The sequence below is a fragment of the Phalangium opilio genome, unplaced genomic scaffold (assembly GCF_054372755.1).
Source record: "Phalangium opilio isolate 3A_F unplaced genomic scaffold, DU_Popi_V2 ptg000079l_1, whole genome shotgun sequence".
Taxonomy (NCBI): Eukaryota; Metazoa; Arthropoda; class Arachnida; order Opiliones; family Phalangiidae; genus Phalangium; species Phalangium opilio.
Window position 1 is genome coordinate 8865386 of NW_028324187.1, and position 23846 is coordinate 8889231.

Below are 23846 nucleotides of genomic sequence, written 5' to 3' on the forward strand. Positions count from 1 at the left end.
TTATTTCTGTCATTAAATTATGGTATTTTTCATGATTTCCAGGGCCTACTTTATAAAAAAAATAAAAAATCGTGAGACTATTCCTTTACTCTCTAACAGAGATAATAAGGTGAATTATCTACACTACACGGAGTCCAAAAGATTTTTTGGAATTATCCGTCTGTAGGCCTAGAATTACTTTGGGGCAAAAATGATCCTACACACATTTATACTATTAGCTATTTCTGCCAACAATGTTCAGGGCGAAAATTCAGTAAAAATTATAGTAAATGGTGATAAAATTGCAGGATTTATAGAACCATTCTGGGAGAACACTGGATTTTGGCAAGTGTTTGTTAATGAAGTGTTAATGAAGTGTTAAACTTGGTATATACTAATAAATCACTTCGTAGCCCTCCAGATCCCCACGAAAAAGCCTATCACTATTTCTTGAGTGAAGATATGAGACAAAATATCGCGCTATTAGGTGCAATTCCAACCCATAATCCGTTACAAGTCCGAATTCATTACCTAATGAATTTAATTAAACCTGGGTACAAATATAGTAGGCCTACCACCATTAATTTTGTTCTAATAAGCAATAAACTATCAGAGGAGAAAATTCAGGGTTTAATTTCACTTATATGGATCGTTTTCTGGACCTAATTCGTATGAACGGCTTGAAACCTGGATTTGAATTAATGGGAAATCCCCAAAATATTTTTACGAATTTTGATAATGAAAATCAGGTCTATGCTTGGAGGGATTTGGTGTTCAATATAGCTCAGCGTTATCTAGGTGTTAATCTCAATTAAAAATTATGTTGTCCGTTAATTAAATTGGGATTTACATATGCTAGATAGATTTGGTTTGGAATATGTTTCAAAGTGGAATTTTGAGTCGTGGAATGAGCCATTAATCAAAAATTTCGACAACATTAATATGACAGTGACAGGTGTTCAGATTAAACTCCAAAATTAAGTCCTGCAGATTAAAATTAAATTAAATTAAATTGCATTTGCAGGTTTCCTAAATTACTATGACGCGTCGTCTCAGGGTCTAATGAAAGCATCTACTAAATTAAAACTAGGAGGTCCAGGTGGTGAATGTCACGATCCCCGGTCAAAACAATCATTCTGTTGGGCACTTCTTGACCATTGTAACAAAAATAATACGAAAGTTAAATTGGACTTCATTTCAATACATAAAAAGGTGCCTAATCAAAAATTACGCTGTCTTTTAGTTTAAAATTTTATATATATTCGTCTAACAGGGTTCAGGTTTTTCCCAAAAAATTATTGACTTAGAATTGGACACCGTCAATACGATACATAGAAGATATCCAAATTTAAAAAACGTGCCAATTCAAAATAAGTGAGCTAGCTATGATTCCATTTGATTGTCCGAATTAATTTTTATCATTAAGTATTTTACGCGGACAGTGAAGCGGATCCAATGGTTGGATGGTCAAAAAATTTAGAATGGCGTGGGGACGTAACGTACGCCGCAATTGCCACAAAGGTCCTCAAGACAAACCACCCCGACATTATCAACTAACTCTTCAAGCTTTCATACTGTATAATTGAATTTGTAGGTAATTGATTTGCACATCAGGGAGTATTTTCTACACCAAAGTCCGAGGAAAGACATAAAATTCCAATTACTAAGCAATGATAACGCGTTTTTAAGCTACCATCCGTACAATTTCAACCAAAGAACATTGCTAGCCAGATTCCAAATTAACAATACATCCCCAAAATACACGCAATTTGTGAAAAAACCAATATACACTGTTATGTCACTTTGGCACAAATTAGGGGATAAAATTATAAGTACAAAGATCGTAAATAATAATGGTACCGTTGGAGTTATCGCGACAAAACTGAATAAAAATGATAAAACCAGGTATCATTGGGTAGAATCCGAAATAGTCGCGGTATTTTTTTTCTACATTATTTCTTGCACTTGCAGCAATCAGATTGCGGTTTTGCTTTACAATAGCAACGATACAACTAATCAAACTGGTTTAAATCGTATTAAATTGACGATAAAATTACGAGAAGATAGTAAGAAACCTAAAAGAAATATGTTAAATGAATTTATACTCACATCGCATCTCCCCACCCTTCAAACCCAAGTACATTCCTATAAAGTGGTAGGTTACAAGTTGGATAACGTTGCTACAAATCCGTATCGTGTTTGGAAACGCTATGGACGCCCACCTTATCCAAATGCATCCGTTTTTAATGAAATGAGGAAACAAGAGGTTTACGAAATTCTCAAACTTGCTAATATACTTTAAACTAATCACTTAATATTTTTAATTATTAATTAAGGAACCGGCGCGATTTTACCCCAATACTTCAATTACTAAGAATGGAAATATGCGTATCGAATTTGACACTCTTCTTCCGAGCGTTACATTAATACATTTGGCCCAAAAACCACGGTTAATACCTAAAAAGGTAACGTTCAATGACGAAAATTAGAATAAAAGTGTAACTTTTCATAGGCCTACACTTTCAGATACTTAATGTAAACATTACACGTATTTCAAAAGACGACAACGTTCTAATTACGTGGCAAGGTTTACGAAGAAATCGTTCAATTTTGACGTACGAGATTGAATATTCTCCCAAAGTTTCGGGTCCTTTTTATAGAATAAACGAAAACAACGTAATTTCCGCTTCGTATCAATTTCAAAATCCGCAATGTGAAGGATTTTATAGAGTTAGAGCCGTGGACTACTGGAATCAAAGTGGTCCATATTCGGACATTTCACCGTATATGTATAAATAATCATTCTAATTGATAATCAAATAATTTAATCACAGATTTAGTGGTATTGAACTTGACTGACGACTGAGAAAATGCGCGGATATTAAAACTAAAAAAAAAACAAAAATTGTGATTGTGTTAACAAGATATCGATATATTAAAGAAAAAACCATTCTTTTCGAAAAGACAAAGAGATACTTTTTTAAAAAAGAATATCGTAACATGACAAGTAACAAAAGGTACGATAGAATTTAGAAAAAGCTGGCAGAGGCGTTAAGGATACCTTAAAAGAACGGCCGTTTTTTAAATATAAAAGGAATTAAATACTAAAAATAAAATTAAATCTCTTAATACAAAATAATTAGCATTAAATTAGTCTTAAAAACAATCAAGGACTACTGCGCCGCCATTGCTTTAGTGACGTCTGATAGCCGCCACTAACGGGATTGGTTGAATTCTTACAGGCATGGCACACTCAATCACGCACGAAAGAGTTTAGATTTAGAAGCCGCCACTAAAGCAATGGCGGATGGCGCGGTAGTCCTTGACTGTTTTTAAGACTAATTAAATGCTAATTATTTTGTAATAAGAGATCGTTTATCTTTTCCCATTTATATTCAGAAAAAGGCCGCTCTTACCTGACATTTTCCTTTATAATAATAGACTGCAATTCATTGCATAGAGATTCCGAAAAGGTACTTTCTTTTCAAAAAATTGTATAATTAACTATCCATTCTGTGCTAATTAGAATATTATATAAGAATATTAGAGCCTATAAAAAATTCGGAATATTGATCACAATTTATTCATGATCAATCATCAGTGAACGCAATTATATAAGGAGTAAGGGGGAAAAATGAAATACACCGGAGTACAAAAAACGTATTTTATATAGTCGCGTATGGGGCCAAAATTTGATTTAATCAGTACGGGGAACCTCGATTGATTACTTTTTTTACCAGAATTTTAAAACTGTAACTTCAAACCATGAATTACTAAGAAATTTGTTAAATCCAATGTTACACTTGAACCGCTAACATTGTCCGAGTTACTTTAATTGCAAATAACAATTAATGGACTGCTGTAATTAAACATTCTGTGTAATTACGTTAATTAGATGGTGTTGTAAGTGTCCCCATTAATTATTCTAAGATCTTTCGATGAGAAAAATATTCAAAAAAGTATTATTATTATTATATATAAGTTTTTGAGTAATGTTCGATCCATTCACCAATTTCTCTGGTGGGTAACTAATTTCTTAATTAAATTTACCCCCTTTTCAAAAGAAAATAAATTTGTACATAGTAATTGATGTACAGCTAGTGAACAGTGTCTGGCAGCTAACCACCGCGATAGATTCTAAAGCACGGGTTGGTAAAAGCTTATTTTGCCACTCAAGCAACCAGACACCAATAGGCAATGTACGGGTGAGAATTTTGAACTAACGACGAAGTTAGAATGTGACAAATGCGTCGAAAGTTCGTACAATTTGGCAGGAATCGCGGGGACACAATCACTCAATTCGGAACACTCCGGGTTAAAAGTTAGTAATCGAACTCCGTATCCGCATGGGGAGCAAATCAAACGTCCGTCGGAACTAAAACCAAGCTCTTTGATGAACCCGCGACCTACATTAGGTTCCTGGGAAAAGTGGGTTAAACGAGGTTTGTTCTTGTATATTTTTTTGTGATTTTGAGAGCTCGTTTGAGGGGCGAATATATTTCCAGACGTTTCGGGACCGTGAGTATTAACCCATCTATTGTACCTCGGATGCCTACTCAAAGTTGATCTAGACGTTCCTCCGGAACTATACTCTCTAGAAGGACCTAATACCAGATACGTACGGGCTCCAACGTCACGCCCTGTACGAATAAAGAATGTTTCTCTAATAATAACTTCGGGTTGATTGGTCACAGCCTCGGAGGCAGTCGCGGCGACAATGCGATTCGTTTCATCTTCGCTCAGGTTGGTTCCGTCAATTATGGTCGCGACATTATCAACAACGCGTCTAGGGGAGGAGGAGGAGGAGGCGGCGGCTTCTTGTCTGTGACTAGTGCTAGTATTAATTGTCGTTTCGGCGATGCTAGTTGGTTGAGGAGAGCCATGATTAGGAAATACGTTGGTGCTCAGAATATTGTCACCACCAGTACCACCGCTGGAAGTACTGGGAGTTGACAATGAGGAGGAAACAGTCGTGGTAACTTGATGATTTCTTCTTCGAGATATTCTCAGTTCAAAATTACCAAATCTAATACTTTCAGTGCTAGTATGAACGTCATTTTCCGCGGCGGGGTTATTTCTATTGGTGGCCGAGCTACCACTAGGTTGATCTTGACTCCAATTATCAACATGGTCTAAATTAACTACGCGTCGGATACCACTCGCGTCAGAGTTAATGGCCCCCATAGGACTAGTCCCGCTGCCGCCGCTAGCGCTATTAATCGCGACGCTGTTATTGTTTGTTCCATAATTAACCTGAATATGAACGACAGGACGGTCCCGAAGCGTACGTGAAAACGTATCCTCGGGGACATGGAAATCCGTACTAGTTCCTGTATCACGTCGATGACGTCCTTCAGTTCGGTTGCTACCACTTACAAATTCTCCCAAACCTAAATCGTATCTTTCCCTATGTAAAGTTTCACTCGCAGTCTCATCACTCGTATTATTCATTAATTCTTCATGATTTACATTTCCAGATTCTTGTATGTCATGAACGCAAGTAAACTGAAAAAAAGTGTTTAATCCAAATAAAATTAGTTTCAAAAGTTCAGGGTTTGTTAAGTCGACCTTACTTCCGAGTTTTCGTCAGTACTAGTATTTCTAGAGAGAGCGCACCATCCATAAGGATGTATTTGTAAAGAGGAAATAACTTCCGCTTCGTTCCCAGGTGGAAAGTCTGATATTAATTCGACACGGTTTCTTTTGGCGGTAAATAAATGATTGTAGTTATATGCGACGGGATACGCGCTGTTACCCATTTGAATAAGGCGATACATATTGGGCTAAATTAATTAAAAACCATTCCAGGTAATTACCATTAAACCTCATTTAATTACTATGAAATCTCTCTCTCTCTCTCCGATGTCTTACTTTAAAACCTTGCAAGTCTTGAGCTAAATAATCAAAATCCAGGTCGTGTACAACCACCAGAAACCCTCCAGTTGTACATATAACCATTTTGGAACTATCCGGGGTTAATCTCATTCTCATCAAGCCATTTGTATGAAAAACACGTTGAAATTGTACATCCCCTTCCGAATAACTATTAATATCCCACGTGTAGACACTGCCATCAAAACCAGACGTGACCAAAAGCCCGGATTGAGCGGCGTACTCTATATTTTTAACCCAATTAGAGTGCCCTTTAAAGGAACGAATTTTGTTTTTTAGGTAACGGATATCCCATAGGGCTATTGTGGTATCATCTGAACACGTGGCAAACATTCTAGAATCCAAAAACCTACGCAAAAATTATGGAAATGTATCAAATCAAGTCCTTCTTAAATTAAAGAGTCTTGAAGCTTTCTAAATGGAGTTGGCTAGACCTTCAGCTTCGGACAAGCCACCCACCTGGCATAATTAACACAATCACTATGTGCCTGGTCAACTGAATCAATAAGTTGGTGATTGAGCGGGTCAAAGACTAGAATACTCTTCCTTTCAGTCGCCGCAATTAGAATTGAACTTAAAGAACAGGGAGAAATGCCTGTTAACTACATCCCTAACCCTTTGTTAATGGTTCTTATTTACCCATCAGGGCTAAATTCCAAATTGAATATTCCTCCATGATGGGTATGCCTAACGGAATCATTTGGATTCCAGGAAAAGCCCGACTTGACGCAACTATAGATTTTACGACTTAAACGATTTGTATAGCCGTAAGTTTTTGGTGACCCTTCTTCTCTTTGTTTTAACCAGTGACCCCATACTTGGGGACCAGAATACATCCTCAATGCGAGAAATTTTAAGATATTTTCGACCCCTAAACAGCTAGAAACATAAATTTAAACTTAAGAATGCATTTCAAACATTATTTTTGCAGTTTCATCCTTTTAAAAATAGTAGTAAAACACCCATTCTCAACTCTCAAAGTACCATCAACGTACTCCACCCTATATAGACTATGTACATATGTTGAATATCAATTTTATTGACATGACAGCTACGGTCATTATTTTTAATGCACTGTGCAATTATTTAAAATTAAAGACTTCAATTTTTATTTATAAATTAGTTTTTATAACGCTGAAAATTGGCTTCTCATTAAGAGATTCCTGGGAGCCTGGCCATGAAGAGCCAAGGCTTAATGAACACGCAAATTCGCAAGCTTTTCACACCAAAATCATTCTTACTTTAATGTTTTTGCGGTTTTAGGTTGCTTTTCTTTAATAAATTCTCACAATCGATGATAGATATAAGACAGATTAAGCCAAAAATTAATTTAATGATGAAAATTTACACGGAGTAATGGTTCCGTTTTCTGCTTCTCTCGGGCACTAAAAACAGGAAGTTGAAAATGTCAACCCCCACGTTCTAGCTTCCGCCAACCGCCATAGAGGCCAAGGGTCACCTCGTGGTAGTGCGCCATGTGCGTTTGAACGTAAATATAAACAAAGTAATTCCCAAGAAAAATGGCGCCAATTTGTCCCACCGAGTCGGTGATGGTAAAGCCCATTGAAACTTTAGAAGAGTTAATTAATTGGGAAAGTAATTTTGAAAAAATAAAGATTAAAGATATACCAAAGTTGAGAAAAATTCATTCATCATGTAAAAATAAGGTTCTGTTATGTCATGACATGATGGGTGGATATTTGGATGACAAGTAGGATGACGTCAAGGTTTGTGATTGGGTACCGTTAATTATATAAATTGTTCTTGGGTTCAAAGATATATAGATGGAACCGATAATTCCGACGCGTACCGCTTTTTCCATTGGTCAAAACTGGACACTTTTGTCTACTTTAGCCATAATTTTATTACAATTCCGCCAGTTTGTTGGACAATTAGTGGTCACAAACACGGTGTCAAAGTTTTGGGTTAGTTAGGTACACTCCCATTAACACAACCCAACCCGAAATCTAAAAAAAAACAGAAAATTATAGGCACAATAATTACTGAATGGGAAAACGGAGCTAAAATCTGTCAGGAACTCTTGAAGTCCAAAGAGTCAGTTGACCAATTTTGTGACCAAATCTGTGAAATAACCAAATATTACCAGTTTGATGGTTGGCTATTGAACATTGAGAATCCAATTGAAGTACTACACCATGTTTTAATCGCGAAACACGTACACCCCTTTGATAACTTAACTTAACTTACCTCAAATATTACAGGAAAATAATGTTAAAATGTTGGTTTACTTAGCCAAAACACTTACATCCAAAATGCATGAACAAGTACCTAATTCCGAAGTAATTTGGTACGACAGTGTTATCAGCACTGGTGAATTAAAGTGGCAGGATGAACTGAATTGTTTAAACAGGTTCTACACGCCTTAAAACGCGCGAAATTACGCAAGGCATAATGAATTACTTTTAGGTCATTCTTTGACGTAACCGATGGCATATTTCTAAATTACAATTGGAGCTCCGAAAAACTACAAAATACGCGTGATTTAGCTCAGAATCGTTATCGCGATGTTTATATTGGTATTGATGTATTTGGGCGCGGCAAGAAACAGCTTGAAGGTTTAGAATGTCACAAAGTAATAATGCGTAATAGCCATTGTTGGGGTCATTGGAATTTGTGTGGTAATTTTCACACATTCTCTTCAGACGATTCAAGAAGCTTGCGATTCAAAAATGTCACTCGCTATATTTGCACCTGGTTGGGTTTACGAGGTTCAAGGGAAGGAAGAGTTTACCAGCAACGAGTGCAAGTAATAGTGGTATCATGTTGAACAATTTAAGAGGTTCAACAAATAACAGCCTTGGAAGGCATATAGTTATGTGCCTTCTTAAGGTTCAAACCCAAAAAATAAAATTTGTCGGCCATTTTTTAGCTTTTGGAGTCTTTTGGGTGAACTTTTACCTTCAAAAGCATTTTGCGATTTTCCACTTATAACTTCGTTTTGTCAAGGATTTGGGCTGAAAAAATTTAATTTGGGAAAAGTACGCTATGCTATGCAATTATATACAATAATCGGTGATTGATTATTGAAGTATATAGAACAATTAACAAAATGAAGCTAATTAACGGACAAATTTAACTACTAAGGTTATTAGTGAAGAACCTTGGCATAATCTTTCATGTCAAGAAATTCAACCTTCATTTCCGGACAAAAATAGCTACAAAGGCTTTGAAATTAGCTTAAACGACGCCTTTAATGGCGGAAACTGTTTAAGATTTCACGGTGAATTATCTAAAAACGAATTTGTACCTCAAAACGTCAAAGATTTTCGGTATATATCGGGACTAAATTTCAGATAGCATAACATTATATAGCTTAAAAGAACGGCATTTTTCTAAATATAAAAGGAAAAATATTAAAACAATAATAAATTATCTCTTACTACAAAATAATTAGCATTTAATTAGTTTTAAAAACGAGGACTACTGCGCTGCCATTGCTTTAGTGACGTCTGATAGCCACCCCTAAAGGGATTGGTTGAATTCTCACAGGCATGGCGCACTCGATCACGCACGTAATATTTAGCAGACGCCTCTAAGCTTGTCTGCGCAGTAGTCCTCGTTTTTAAGACTAATTAAATGCCGATTATTTTTTTAATAAGAGATAATTTATTTTAATTTTAATATTTTACCTTTTATATTTAGAAAACGGCCGTTCTTTTAAGGTGTATAATGTTATGTTACCTGACTTTTTTAACAGAAACGTTAATTTCTTATTAAAATTCCAACAGAATATTTCTCCTGAAATCGGAAATTGTTCTTCAAGACTCGACTTTAATCGTTTCTTACACTTTTAAAGTCGAATCGGGTGAAGCCAATGTGGGAATTTTACTGGGAACTAAAGACACGACGCCAAATTTATTACTTACCGATGTCGGAGAAGAATTTGAGTTTGAAGATACGCAAATACCATCGAGTGACATCAATGACGTCATGGAAAAATACGCCCTAGACATACCTGTAGCTGATGCGGAAACAATGTGGATAACCAGGTAACAAAATAAGGCAAATTGGATCTTAACCTTAACCTTATTGAAAACCTGGTTTTATGTTTTTCAGGTGCTTTGTTATTCAGGACGCAAATGGATCAGTTAAATCAAAGAGTTTGGATTTAAGAGAAATTACTTTAAGAATTTTTTCGAAGAATGTTACAAAAGATAGTGGTTTTTCTATTCTGTTGGGGGATTTAAGAGTTTTCAAAGTTAAATTGTAAACCGTTAAATAAAAACAATATTTCCTTAATTACTCTTGTTGTTTCGTTTCTTTTTGATACGATTCTAAGGCGGCGCGAAGCCATAAGGCCACGCCTTGCGCACCAGGATCGGGTCTCTTTAAAAGTGACTTATCAACGTAACTGGCACGTCCTGCCTTGGCTGACATTGTTGAAGTTTCAACTGTAATTTTTTCAGCTTCATTAACAGCTTTCAACCAAACTTCGTTTAATTTCGACTTTGAAATATTTAAATCATCGGGGAGTGTTACGAGGAATTTGTGTAATGGGTCCACCTATAAATAAGGGGTGGTAACTTAGGTCTTTTAGGAGTAATTACGCGCGTACTTGTTACTTACCATCGTTCGATCTCCTGGTTCGGCTCCACCAAACTTGCAAATATCTTCTAAACCCAATTTCAAAGCTTCTTTCCAGTCGCCGTTACGTATTTCTCCAGTTTTATCGAAGGCTCGCGAGGCCCCGTTGCAAAAGATACTGTACAAGGCGCCAGATGACCCTCCCATTGACCCCTCCATTAAATCCGAGACGAGTAATAGTAGCAATTTCGGGTGCAAAACGCAATTACTTCCGTTATCGTCTGACGTAAGGTAGTTACTAACCGCTTCGAAACCTCTTTTGAGCGTCGAACCACAATCCCCGTCTCCACTTTCGCGGTCCAAGTCGTTCAACAGCGCCTCATTGTCTTTCATGACGTCACTTAAGCTTAGGATTATGTTAAGCAGAATCGAACCCTGTTCTGTAAAAATAGCTGTAAATATTATAAAACTAATTAATTAAAAGGCATTATAAATATTAATTACCTTTAGTTAACTTCTTCCCGGAGTCGATGGAATTCGATTCGGATGTCGATTCGACTTCCTGGTAAATTTTGGGTGCGATGCTGGTGTCGTAACTTCTGGGCCATGAAGGGGCGTTTGTTTCGGCGTCCAAGTAACGTTTGACTTGGTCATTTAGTTTTAAAAGGGATATGGATATCCCCGCCATTTCTAAAGACGTCATTAAAGTTCCGACTATCATTCTTTGGACAACAGCTCCCAGTTGACTTAAGTACTGCATGACTTCGTTAACGACAATATTGATCTCTAATTGCGACGTTCCACCCAAATTGTTAATAAAAACCGCGATTTCATCTCCTAAAACATTAATAACAGCGAAGATTTACAATTAACCTTTACCGTGACCTTGACCTCTCAACAACGTGGCTATTATAGACCTATAACTTAATTACCAGAGTTTAAATTAAAACGAGTCGCCGATGACTCATTTGTCATGTGATCTATCATTATTTTTACGACTTCCTTAGCTGTCCCTAACTTAAATTAATAATCGAATTAATTAATACATTTTAATTAAAAACTAATTAAATAAAACCTTAAGCCTTTTTATTCCGGCCTCTCCGTGAATTCCTAATCCAAGTTCTATTTCGTCTTTATTCAAAGTGAAAGATGAACCAACTCCTGGAATACTGCAACCCGACAAACCAACTCCAATTGTACCTAATCATAATTCATGGAATAAATGAGATATATTCCTCAAGTTGCAAAATAATTGCGTACCAAATGAATCTAAAACGTTTGTACAATAAGAGTAAATTTCGTCCAAACTTTTGCCATCTTCGGCCATGGCGCCTGCGATCTATTAGTATATTATTTAATTTGTGTAATTATCAAAATTTAATTATGTCAATAGAGCTTGTATGTACCTTTATAGCTAATAGACAGCCAGCAACACCACGCTTACCAGCTGACTTATCCCTACTTTGCAAGGCACAGTCGTCATGGTTAACTAACATTTCAACTTTAATTCCTTCAGCTTTAGCTCGACCCATGGCTAAGCCGAAATTTAATCTATCCCCGGTGTAATTATTAATGACAATTAAAACACCGGCTGCAATTAATTAAATTGTTAATTAGGCGTAATGTTTTACTAATGAAGCTTAATTGGTAATTAATTAAAAATGCAAAATACCTTTGGAATATTTCCCCAATATTCTTAGTCCCGCTAAAACAACTTCCGGTGCTGGTGACGTGAATATTTCACCTGCAACTGCAGCTGCTAACATACCCTTACCAACAAATCCTATTAAATTCAATTAAACCCTTACTAAATTGTTTTAATTCCAAACTGTTCTTCATTAACTTATAAAATACTATAATAAATGAAAGAGTAGTAGAAGGATTTAACTTTCTACTCCTCTTATTGCAAATAATATAATTCTCTCTGGCGCAAGCAACAACGTACCTGCAAACGAAGGCTCGTGTCCGGACCCACCGCCTGACAGCAACAAAACCTTATTGCAATTACTAACATCATCTAAATCGGATCTTAAAACAATATTGCGTTTGCTTGTTAATTGCAATAAGGGCGCGTGTCCCAATACGAAACCCTGGCAATTTTCCCGTACGCAATTGCTGGGAGCGTTAACTAACTTTTTACACTCATCAGCAGACATTTTAGGACTAAAACCGTACAGCGTGTATTCCGCTCTGATGATATTGCTTATTTTTGAAGGACAACTAAGTGCAAGGGCCTCTAAAAAATAATACACCTACCATACCCTCTGTATTATGTCTGTATGTATTTGATATGACTATCCTAGAACCATATTAAACCGAAGTTTATATTAAAAATGTTATATTTAATCCCATTTATATTAGTTCTTAGTTCAACTATTTTTCAACTGGTTTCAAATAGAAGATCTTTCGCAAGGTGCTATGGGATAGCTATACATGTTTGCGTAATATATCCCGCTATGTATTACGTGTAAACGTAGACGACTCCTTCAAAAGCTTAAAGCAAACTTCTTCAGTTTAGTTGACTTTTGATAAGAAAATAAAAAAACAAATACTTAAAAAGATTAATTTTAATTTTAATAGATGGAGGAATTTTAGCTACATTGCTTTAAAAAATTGCTTTACGAATTCCTTACATTCAAAATTAATTAATTAATTTATTTATTATTTAATTAAATATTAAATTAATTATTTAATTAATTATTTAATTAATTATTTATTTAATTAATTATTTAATTAATTATTTAAATAATTATTTATTTAATTAATTATTTAATTAATTATTTAAATAATTATTTAATTAATTATTTAATTAATTATTTAATTAATTTTTTATTTAATTAATTTTTTATTTAATTAATTTTTTATTTAATTAATTATTTAATTATTTGTTTATTTATTTATTTAATTAATTAAATATTTAATTAATTATTTAATTAATTATTTAATTAATTATTTAATTAATTATTTAATTAATTATTTAATTAATTATTTAATTAATTATTTAATTAATTATTTAATTAATTATTTAATTAATTATTTAATTAATTAATTATTTAATTAATTATTTAATTAATTATTTAATTAATTATTTAATTAATTATTTAATTAATTATTTAATTAATTATTTAATTAATTATTTAATTAATTATTTAATTAATTATTTAATTAATTATTTAATTAATTATTTAATTAATTATTTAATTAATTATTTAATTAATTAATTATTTAATTAATTATTAGGTGTTTTATTTTTATTTTTTTATTGTAATTCATGAATAAATTACTTAAAATTTCGACTTTTATTTTAGCTATGGCGATGACTGTTAATTAATTAGTAGGCCTAAATGTCTATTTTTTAATAATTAATAAGTCTTTAATGAAGTCATTAAATTGTCAATTTTGAGTCCGAGAAAAGGAGCTAATCACTTTTAAATTCTAATTAAGAATTACGCGTAATTGTAATTTACATTGTTTACGCTTAAGTGACCAGCCCCTCGGTTTAGAAAAAATACAAATAAACAAATAAATAAATAAATACCATTATTGAAAAATGGTAGAAATTCATTTTGTTTCCAAAGGAATTTCTTATTACTTGAAGAAGATTCTTATTATTGATTTAAGCATGAATTAATTCATATAGAAACACGAATAAATTCATGAATGGCTATTATATACATATAGAAAAGTAGAAAATTTATGGGTGTGCTTGTAAGGCTCTTAAAAAGTGCATCTTATTTCCTCCTTTCATTATACATTATCTTCACGGAAGAATTTAGTGCAATTTAATTTAAGTGTTAAATTTATTATTTATTATTAATTTTGGAAAAATTTTAAGAAAGTGGCCAGGAAAATGGGATCATGTTATTTAATTCCTTGGTCATTAAAAGGTGATATCAAGAAGTGATATCTAGGGAGAAGGTATAAATTCGCACCGCATTTATAATCTAGCTTTGTCTCCAGTCCAAACAAACGTAGCCTGTCCGGAGTTAATCCCAGCCGCCTCTAAATTACAACCAGCATCTCATTGGTTCTTGAAAACTCACGTCAGCGCGACGCGAATGATAACGAAAATTACTTGTATTTTCCGACTGAGGAGAGTGTAGCAAAATAGCCCGGCCTCCTTTTACGCCCCCCCCCCTTATATTTTGAAAGGGGGACTGGGACTATGACTGGCACGAATACTTAGGCATCTTACACCTTCTCCCTAATAAACTAGATATCACTTCTTGGTGATATCGTTAAAAATTTGCATATATATATTGATTGGAGGGGGTTGTTGATTTTTTTACTTAATTAGTAAAAACTGTATTAATAAATATAAACTTAATATATATATTTTTGAAGTTCCACTCATCTTTCTAAGTCCAAGACGTTTGTTAATTTGATGGATCGCGCAAATTTTGAGTTCCAATCGCGAAGGAACAGTTGACCAAACTGTTCCCTAATTGGCACAAAACCACCACCGCCATTAGCATCTGACTGATCAACGAAAATTCCAACTGACGCGTCGTGAAGTAACGAATTTCCGGACCAAGATGACGTACCTGATTATATACCCAATACCATAAGGTTATAAGATATGTTCCATCCATAAGTTTGTCACTGGTAACTCAGAAACTGGAGCTTGTCATGAATGGAGTGACGTAGGTCATAGATTCGTGGTGAGACGCTGTTATAGGCTTAGTACATACAGACTAAATAGGACCTAGATGGAAGTCTTGCAAAACTAACCCCCGAGTGTAGGCCTAGTCAATTCTCGCCTGTTCGTTCTGCTAGAACTATATCTCGAGCTGTAAGTCTCTCAGTAGCATTAAGAATTAAGTATAGGTAGTGTCATACTTATCAGTTATAAACTTATGTTAATACTTACCAAAGTAAACGCGTTCTTCGGTCAAAATGTAATGATTTTGCTCGGTCCATACGGGCTGATTTTCAGCGTCCACGTGTTCCTCCACCATGAACAGTTTCTGAACGATTACGTAATGTTTAAAGTTGGATGCGACAACGGACAACGATGTCTTAGTGCATTAAGTGACGTCACAACTGCAATACTTACCACGGAAACATTGAGAGCGACTAAAGAGTTGAGAAAATCCATTCTTCTAATTGGATTTGTACTGTTAAAACATTGAGCGGTTAAGATACGAACGTCCAGTTTTTTGTTAATGGATGCTTTTCTAAGGGCGTCGTCTATTTTTGACCAGTAGCCAGTGCTGTACAAAAATCAAATTATTAATAAAATAAATACAGGGTGTTTCTGATAAGTCTGGTATGCATAAATTAAGCCTTGGGATGTATGTTCTTTGGGAAATAATACAACTTGAATTTTCTACTCAAAATTGAAAATTTCCCAAAGAACATCCCAAGTCTTAATTTATGCATGCAAACTTATCAGAAACACCCTGTATATAATATCAGGGATAGATTTTAATTTTAGAAGTAGGAATGGAGAACGGAGCGTTAGTATTTACTTCAGTTATTCCCACTCATAGCCCGCCCAGTAAAGAGCCCCTCCCTCCAACCAACACGTAACGAATAGTTTAAATTATTTTATTGGCTCACTTAAAACTACGTTTTGATGACGTTGTTGACGCCGGGGACGGCGAAAAATAGTGACGTAATTCCTTTTTACCTCTGTCGCTATGACCCTCCCACCTCTTCTTTCATACCCCCCCCCGTCCCGTGGAAGGGGGTCCGGGACTTTGACTACTCTGTTCTCCATTCCTACTTCTAAAATTAAATCTACTCCTGATTTGATATTCTATAATCTTACGTAGTGTTTTGGTTTATTTGAGCTATGGGAAAATAATCATTCGTTGATATGTACACGTAATTGTTGGCTCGATTAATCGTGTCTAAAATTGTTTCTAAATTACTAGAACGGCCAGTAGATGATAACACCGGTGGTGAACTCTAAGATTAAATTTTAAAATTAATTGTTAGTGGGTGTCTTAATCGTCTTTTAAAGTCGTTAAAAGCGTACGGGGCCTTGAACCAAAATAGAAATAAATTTTTAAATTTTCTTTTCACTGAGACGCATGGTGGTGTAATATAGATTATTACATTTTTATTAGATTTATCTAAGAAATTAATCGACTTTAACACTATTAATAATAAAAAAGGGTTTGTGTAACCACTACATTAAATGATGATTCTCATTGGTCTACTGGGACACATCGGCTTCTATTATTAGAAATGTAACGGACGTTGTAGTTTAGTTTTTATATCCCAAGAGATACAGATGGCGAGAAACGTTACAAAAAAAGGGGGCGTTACTACAAAACTACTTACTGCAGACTTACAACCAATAAAAGTTATTTTTAATCTATCATATCTATTCAGCGCGTGTCAAAGTTCATCTCATGAAAAATTGCAGGTGCAGACGCGATATTAAAGAAGTATAATTCAAAGTTCTACTTAAAAACGAGAACTTTCTCTTAGCTTATACTATCCCTTTAAAATAAAGTGCACGTGTAGCTCAAGTAATGAAAATTTTTAAGTGAAATGAAACGAAAAACAAAAGTGACATTTTAAACGCCCCCAAAACCTTCTGTGTATTGTTCTTATAAAAATGGACTCGCCGAGAAGTCAAAGTATGTGACAGTAAGACAAGGTAGGGGACAGTTAGGGTGTGACTTGAAGTGTCATTATCAAGGACTTTACGTCTACCTAACACAGGGACTAAACATAACAATAAAGAAAAAGTTGCTTACGGTGAAATAAGTGTTGGAACTAGTTTCGTTCAGTTCCACAATAACGGGGTTACTCCTGTTAATGGCGGTGTGTGTTTTGTAAGGCCATTTTATAGGAACGGTGGTACGATTCTCAGCCGACAGGAGCCAATAGACGTCGAAGATTTTTTTCAAGTCGTGAGCGAGACAAGAACAATTGAAAGCCAAAATACCCAGCTCCTTCGTCTTGAAGAGACTCTTCCAACGTAAGGGGGCGCTTCCCAAATAAAAATGACGCTGATCCACGATAATCATGTTTGATCTCAACAAACTCGTCATTCCCGTCAGGGTTGTCATGTCCAGGAACCTGATGTCCGCGGCCCCTATCATACCAACTTAAATACTTGCCAAGGACGTGACTAAGTCGTAGTGATAAATACTAACCAGCGTTTATTAACTCTTCAATTTCACGACTTTCATTTTTCTCATTAGTGACAATTTGTAGTTGAACGCCTTCTTGAACTCCGAAATCTTTCAGTTGTTGGTAAATGTCTTTTCCCTGCATTTGAAAACGGGTTCTAGAAGACGGCAACCAGACCCACTCCCATTCAACCAAACCCTAAGCTACCCTAGCCTTATCGAACCATCTGATCTGAATTTCCCAACAAACCACGTCACAAAGAAGAGGCGGGTTACTACTTACCTCCCATTTTTCGTAATCTTTGAAAAGCCTGTCGGTGCCTTGGTCTTCGAGTAGTTGAAAGTCAGAGGTGGCAACGAAGATATTGTTTCTGGCTAGACCTATCAATTCCAACCATCCTTTGAAAATGGTTTGGTGTCGGTGTTGATAGTTGAACGACAAGAAACTGGTCGGTAGCGTCTCGATTAGAGTAAATCTATAAATGCAAATCCGCTAATATTTCACTTGTCGCTATGACGAAGACATGATGATGGCGTGACAAGGACACTTACACGCACGGGCTGGAACAGTTTTTCCATAGTTTATGATACTCATAGGAAACCAAGGGTTCGGCGGGTGGTTCTTGTCGAGATTCCAGAAGTGGTAACAAAACCACGAGGAAGATAAGAACCAATATGATGGTAATGGGTATGCAAGATGGCTTCAACCAACCAGTGAAACGTTTCGGTTGTTCTTCTTTAATCATGTAACGCGAATCGAATAATTGAAGTTCATATTCGCCCACATCCAATTTTCCAGTCCCATCTATTACAGTCTGTTAATTAAATAGAAATAATTGCTCTAATCAACGAATATAGATGGGTAATCTCGCGAGGTGTGGGTTAGTTAGGTCATGGGAGGTAATTAAGTTCATTTGGTCAGTACCAATTTTATTATTAATAATCGCCAATTAAATTTAGGCGAGCCAACGTTTATGTGGAGTAAAGGCCTCTTCAGACGATGCAATTAACTTTTTGACTGATTTAGATGAGTCAAGTTGAGTTGAGTAAACTAGCTGGGTCGTGAGATTAACAGAAGTTGGACAAATTGAATCATCTACTTGAGTCAAAATTTGATACGTATCGTCTGAAGAGGACTTGGAACAAAAATATTTTTTACTGACTGAAACGTTAAGAGTGCTAGGGTAGAAAAAACAATCAACCCAATTTCTAACTTCAAAGTTTAACCGTAAGGGCTGCTGACAATATTGCTCGAGACTGACGTTAGGAGTGCACAATCGATTATTATATTATACAGTTTTAATGAATACGGTTTGCGTGAAAGCGGTAAGCGATTAACTCGAAGCTCGAAATATGCCCAACGAAAAACAGCGTTCGTTTCTATGGTAGGTAATTATTAAATCGTAGCTCGAACGACAGTGTATACCTTTGCAGGAAGTGGAAAGGAAGTAAAGGCGTACATTCCATTTAAACCAAACGAGTACCACCAATTCTACAACACTCTAAACTTCTTTTCACGAATATATTCATCTTTTCCTGATACCTGTAATCTGTTACGACGAACAATTCAAAAACACGCATATAGAAATTTCATTACTAGGCCTAGGCCTAAATATAAAATATTTTTAATTTATTAAACCACGTTCCAGTAAATTAAATTGTATTTAACTGTGATTGGGAAACGTATTACCGCGAGATGTATTCCATAAGTTTGACACTGGTTATTGAAAGCTGGTTATGCTCATAGATTCTTGTGTGTTAAGTGACGCCTGGTCCAAGGCTTAAAATGCTGGCGTCGTTCTACAAGTAGCGCCTCCCAGTACGGTATTGATAGTGTCAAACTTATTTGCAGAATATATCTTATAAACTTATGATATTGTTTCAAATTTTAGATACTTGATAGATCAAATAAAAATTGAGAATCAATTTCATAATTTGACCTTTTGAAATGAAAAATCATTTTATCGAATTAGTCAAAACGGAAAATTTAAGTTTATTCGATTTAGTTTCTATTTCTTCAAACCGTACGTAAAACTTTTAACATTTTATATAATATATTGGATATGAATTCGATAAGTTTATTAGGCTATCGTAAAATAATGGAAAAACTGACCTTCGACTGGCGACTAACAAAACTCGACCGTAGAGGTACTACTATATTGTATAACGGAGAATTATAAAGTAACGGACGCTCAAAATGCATTTCCTTCGAGGCTTGACCAACCAAGACTCACACCCCTGTGACGTAAACTAAAACCTGGGAAAAGCCCAACAATCAGCGTCGGGAACGGAAAAAGAGCTTGGCGTCGGTACTGTTTGTTTCGCGCCACAGATTAGATGATTGGGCATACATTGATTTTTGTCCAGTTCATGTTTTCTTTATAATAAAGCGCCATAACTTTCGTAAATTTGAACCGATTATTGCGAAATTTTGTACAAATCTTCATTATATACTTTAGTACAACTGTATAAAATTTGGTTTAAATCCGTGGCCATCTTGTAAAATGGCGCTTGGAAATGTAACCAGAAAAAAAAAACTTATGTCCTAAGAAAAATTCGTCTTTCTGAAATCCGCTATAACTTTCGTAAATTTCACATAATCCTTACGAAACTTTGTACAAATGTTCATTATAATCTTTAGTACAACTGTATAAAATTTGGTTTAAAGCCAATACAACGTCGCAAAACGGTGCGACAAAAAGTAAAAACACTCGTATCGAAGTTCAAACTTCGCTGGCTCTTAACCATCTCACCTTGCAATTAAGAGGTTTAGTAAGTTTTGTAGTGGCTGCTACCGGTTGGGCAGTTATACTTTAAGCAATTTATATCCACCTATACTATTTCTCATAAATATTAAAACACATTACGCAGCCGTGCTATGCTATATATCAAAACGGAATACCGGGTCCGGGGTTGGGTTGGGTTGGTTTTTTTCTGTTCCACTATAGCTCGCTCGGAGATGACCACTAGTACAAAACTGCGCGGGAGTTTTCTTTCTACGTATTTAAGTTTTGAAAACACGCGATGCGGGCCAAGCACGCTATTTCTCAATTTCCTTAAAAATTCACGACCTACCAAAGTCGCGAATCATGTTTACGGGCTTAAAATAGTGGATATGCATGCACCCAATAGCCCAAAAATTTCAAGTTAAAACTATGATTTTAAAAATAGTATTTATCAAATGCAGTTTCCATTGGTATTTTAAATACAGTTGAAAATGACATTAAATGCATGCATCTATGTCTATCTAATTTAATATTGCTCTATGGTGGCTGATTGCTAGCAGTCAATGCAAAACGGCATAAGATTAAAATTCTGTAATTTTTTTAAATTACCTATTTTTTTAATTAAAATAATCAATATGAAGCTGTTGCCTAATTTTTATTTAAATAATTAGCTTTTTATCGTAACCAAATACAAATATAAATAAACCAAAAGTACCCAGTACGAATATTTAACTACGTCGCGACTTCTCATTGATCGACCAATCAGAGCTCTACTGTAATATTACGTCACCGAAATTGGTTCGGATTTTGAGCAATTCGGGAATCAGGGGTGTTAGAAATAGAATAATTTTTGTTCTTCAAGATTATCGCAAATTTGAGTAATGCAAATCTGCAGGTAATAATTTTTATTGCCTTGAGAGCTTTCAGTTGGCTGAGTGCTACGTCACACCCTAGCTGTTCTGGCAAGCAGACATATTGGGGTGTGTTTCAACATTCCTTAAAATCACATTCAACCCACCAGTATGGTTATGATGACAATTATATTTATATAATCACGAATCTTAGTTCTTTAATTCCCAAAAGCGAAAGCTAAGTAGAAAGTTTTTTCTAACGCACATTTAATAGTGTTGCAGTGTTCACAGAGCAGCGAGTGCATCCACTAAACATAATTATTTATAGACTTACTTGTGTGTTAGGGTACATTGTTGCCAGTTAATATCTCGCGCACGTATAATATACGACTTGTAGCTCTCGAGTCGCGGTTCCTTTACATGACTGACTAAGCTATAGTCCAAGTAATTGTAATCCCTATATAGCGCGTCAGAGAAAGAGTATAGCTACGGACGTACGCGGCTATCGTGACGATAGCTATTCAGTACATCGCGCTAAAAACAAAAGTATATTCCAAAATCCATACGTATACCTTTACTCTCAAAGTCAACTCTAATTTACTTTGTTCTAAAATTTCTCCCTTGACCATTTAACGAAGGCTTGACGGACATCGCTTTGTTTTCTCGCCACGGGTCACTGATAAAACACGATACTTTTGGCGCCTAAAGTTTTCTGTTTTCCGCTTCACTTCCAGTTTAATTTATACTTCTATACGCGTATATTTGAGTTACGAGGACTAGGCGGAATATTTTTAACGAAAATGATCATTAACAGTATCACGCGTCACGTTAAATTTATACTGGTCAAGTGATCATGGTTAATTTCACAAAAGTGTTGTTCTTAATTATATGCAATATCTTTTATTTATTATCGCAATAAACACTCCTATCGTCATTACTCCTTGGTTTTATTTTAAATTTTGCACGTGAAATAGGTCTATATTATCTTCGGTCGTAGCGCGTGAATATCAATCTTTATCGGGCATTTCAATTTGAATAAAGAGCATCAGTTATTCCTACCTTCGATAGTGCATTTTACGATTAAAATCGAAGTTTGAAAAACTTAAGAAAAGAAGGCGTAATTAAAACACTTCAGTGTAATTTAGCATGCATCTATTTTCGTCTTTAGTTTGTGTACTATGTCCTATACTCCGCGTGTTTAGACAATGAAAACGTCACGCGATTTCGTAATTACATTATTCAAAGTATTATAACTAAAAAAAATTAAACAGTGGTTCAATATCAGAATATAATTTAAATAAAATAATAAACTTAATATAAGGAATTCAGTTTCCAGGATTTTAACCGAATATCTTGAATCCGAGAGAGTTATGGTTATATAGCTGCTACTCCGTTTTTATCTAATTTCCTTAATATAAAAACCATAACACTTAATTATTTCTACACTACAAAATTGATAAGAAAAGCAGATGGTTAGGTCTAATTTCTGATAAAACGTTTGTTCCGGGGTTAAATTGTGGATTAATAAATATATTTGAACTCTGATAATATAATATAGAGTTAAATTCAATTGACATTAACTTAATATTTACCTGATGTCCTTTAGGATTATTAAAAATTGCTGGCAATGGCATTATTGTATTGTCCTTTGTCGCAATATAGAGTCAATTAATAATCACCCAGATATTTTTAAAATTAACTATATAACAATTAACACTAACAGAACTTGACCGAAACATACATCAGCCAGAGCACGAATTAACAAACACCTTCCTTCAAAAACGTGCCGCCAAAACAGAAATACTTTGATTCCAAATTAGTTCTAGAGAAAAACTAGAGCAAAAACTATCACCATCACGCACACTCTGAGTCTGTAAGTTTACAAAATCGAACGAAGCGCCTCGTGGAATTCTAGCAGACGAAAACGCAATGTTACGTTACGTTGGTTTGAACCGCCGTCCAATGACGCAGAAACTTTTTAATCAATAGTAAAATTTCCCCTGACGATACTTTAGAGGGCCACTAGCTCGAAAGAGGGGTAAGACTAATCAAGTTTAAAAATTCAATTGGAATTTCTAGCCGGTACAAATTGAAGTTACACACAACTCAAGGAAATTGGAGAAATAAGTACAACTCCTTGCTGGTATGGCATGGCAATGGAGTGTAGCAGCTATGGACTCTAAGAAATTGGGCAAAAACACTTTTTTTTTTCATCTCTCTATTTTGTTTGCTCTGCCGTTGGATTTCCAAGCAAGGCGATAAAATGTGAGTCGAATAAAGATTGACTAAAAACAGTATACAGAGAGAGGAAGCAACTTAAACATTGGATGAATTAAATTAGGATGCTGTTTAGTTTCAATCCGGGGTTTTGATTCTAAGTATTAAGGCAATTTCTTAGGTTGATATAACTCCTAAGGTTATTTTATCCAAGGTGTTAACGCTAACTCGGATGTGAGAGAGAGGGAGTGTAGGCCTAACTTCTTGTAGAAAGTTACGGTCTTGAAGATAGATATAAAGTAGGTTACTCTGAGATGGGTTTTCCACTTTTCTTTCGTGTTTACCGCCGATGTATTTTTTTTGGGTGTGATAAGAGTGAGTGAGTGAGTATTTGTTACTAGGCTAGACTTGATTACGTCATACTAGGGGTTGACGTAATCAAAGATACCGTGGGGGCGAGGGGGTGCTAAGGATGTCATGGAAATAATTGTCCTTCACGCTATGACGCTATGACACAAAAATAATATTTCCTATCACAGATCAAG

General features: G+C 35.1%; 5 protein-coding genes across 8 annotated transcripts in view; 2 read left to right on the plus strand and 3 right to left on the minus strand.

Annotated features, from left to right (window-relative positions):
* Positions 1-60: 60 nt before the first annotated feature.
* On the plus strand, positions 61-2948 carry Idua (alpha-L-iduronidase). The gene is made up of 12 exons (XM_089846344.1): positions 61-324; positions 393-533; positions 593-777; positions 839-934; positions 1004-1191; positions 1253-1353; positions 1422-1500; positions 1574-1884; positions 1951-2045; positions 2118-2245; positions 2316-2444; positions 2506-2948. The coding sequence occupies exons 1-12, from the start codon at positions 191-193 to the stop codon at positions 2776-2778; spliced, it is 1860 nt and encodes a 619-aa protein (XP_089702470.1). The 5' UTR covers positions 61-190; the 3' UTR covers positions 2779-2948.
* On the minus strand, positions 2788-7330 carry LOC149654732 (DDB1- and CUL4-associated factor 10 homolog). The gene is made up of 6 exons (XM_089846336.1): positions 7113-7330; positions 6511-6750; positions 6331-6444; positions 5851-6220; positions 5553-5762; positions 2788-5484 (listed from the first exon to the last, which is right to left on the minus strand). The coding sequence occupies exons 2-6, from the start codon at positions 6705-6707 to the stop codon at positions 4117-4119; spliced, it is 2259 nt and encodes a 752-aa protein (XP_089702462.1). The 5' UTR covers positions 6708-6750; positions 7113-7330; the 3' UTR covers positions 2788-4116.
* On the plus strand, positions 7326-10131 carry ENGase (cytosolic endo-beta-N-acetylglucosaminidase). The gene is made up of 10 exons (XM_089846349.1): positions 7326-7582; positions 7648-7796; positions 7863-8017; positions 8094-8242; positions 8299-8464; positions 8535-8638; positions 8762-8870; positions 8977-9161; positions 9621-9881; positions 9949-10131. Exons 1-10 carry the CDS (start codon positions 7392-7394, stop codon positions 10100-10102), a joined length of 1623 nt encoding a protein of 540 aa, XP_089702475.1. The 5' UTR covers positions 7326-7391; the 3' UTR covers positions 10103-10131.
* On the minus strand, positions 10000-12684 carry LOC149654734 (triokinase/FMN cyclase-like). Its single transcript, XM_089846345.1, has 9 exons — positions 12362-12684; positions 12089-12199; positions 11823-12007; positions 11677-11755; positions 11492-11616; positions 11349-11433; positions 10921-11253; positions 10459-10856; positions 10000-10395 (listed from the first exon to the last, which is right to left on the minus strand). Exons 1-9 carry the CDS (start codon positions 12570-12572, stop codon positions 10132-10134), a joined length of 1791 nt encoding a protein of 596 aa, XP_089702471.1. The 5' UTR covers positions 12573-12684; the 3' UTR covers positions 10000-10131.
* A 978-nt stretch (positions 12685-13662) lies between these two features.
* The window catches only part of LOC149654735 (5'-3' exonuclease PLD3-like), a 33520-nt gene continuing 23336 nt past the window's right edge, over positions 13663-23846 (minus strand). For 2 of the 4 annotated variants that reach the window (XM_089846360.1, XM_089846359.1), the window contains 8 exons: positions 18060-18322; positions 17791-17983; positions 17532-17646; positions 17130-17470; positions 16190-16329; positions 15473-15629; positions 15287-15383; positions 13663-14960 (listed from right to left, as the gene is read on the minus strand). In XM_089846360.1, coding sequence (XP_089702486.1) covers positions 14767-14960; positions 15287-15383; positions 15473-15629; positions 16190-16329; positions 17130-17470; positions 17532-17646; positions 17791-17983; positions 18060-18253 — 1431 coding nt within the window. In that variant the 5' untranslated portion in view covers positions 18254-18322 and the 3' untranslated portion in view covers positions 13663-14766. Of the gene's footprint in view, positions 14961-15286; positions 15384-15472; positions 15630-16189; positions 16330-17129; positions 17471-17531; positions 17647-17790; positions 17984-18059; positions 18323-18933; positions 19025-22676; positions 22777-23846 lie in introns of those variants that run through there. The other 2 variants (XM_089846357.1, XM_089846358.1) reach the window with 2 other exon arrangements.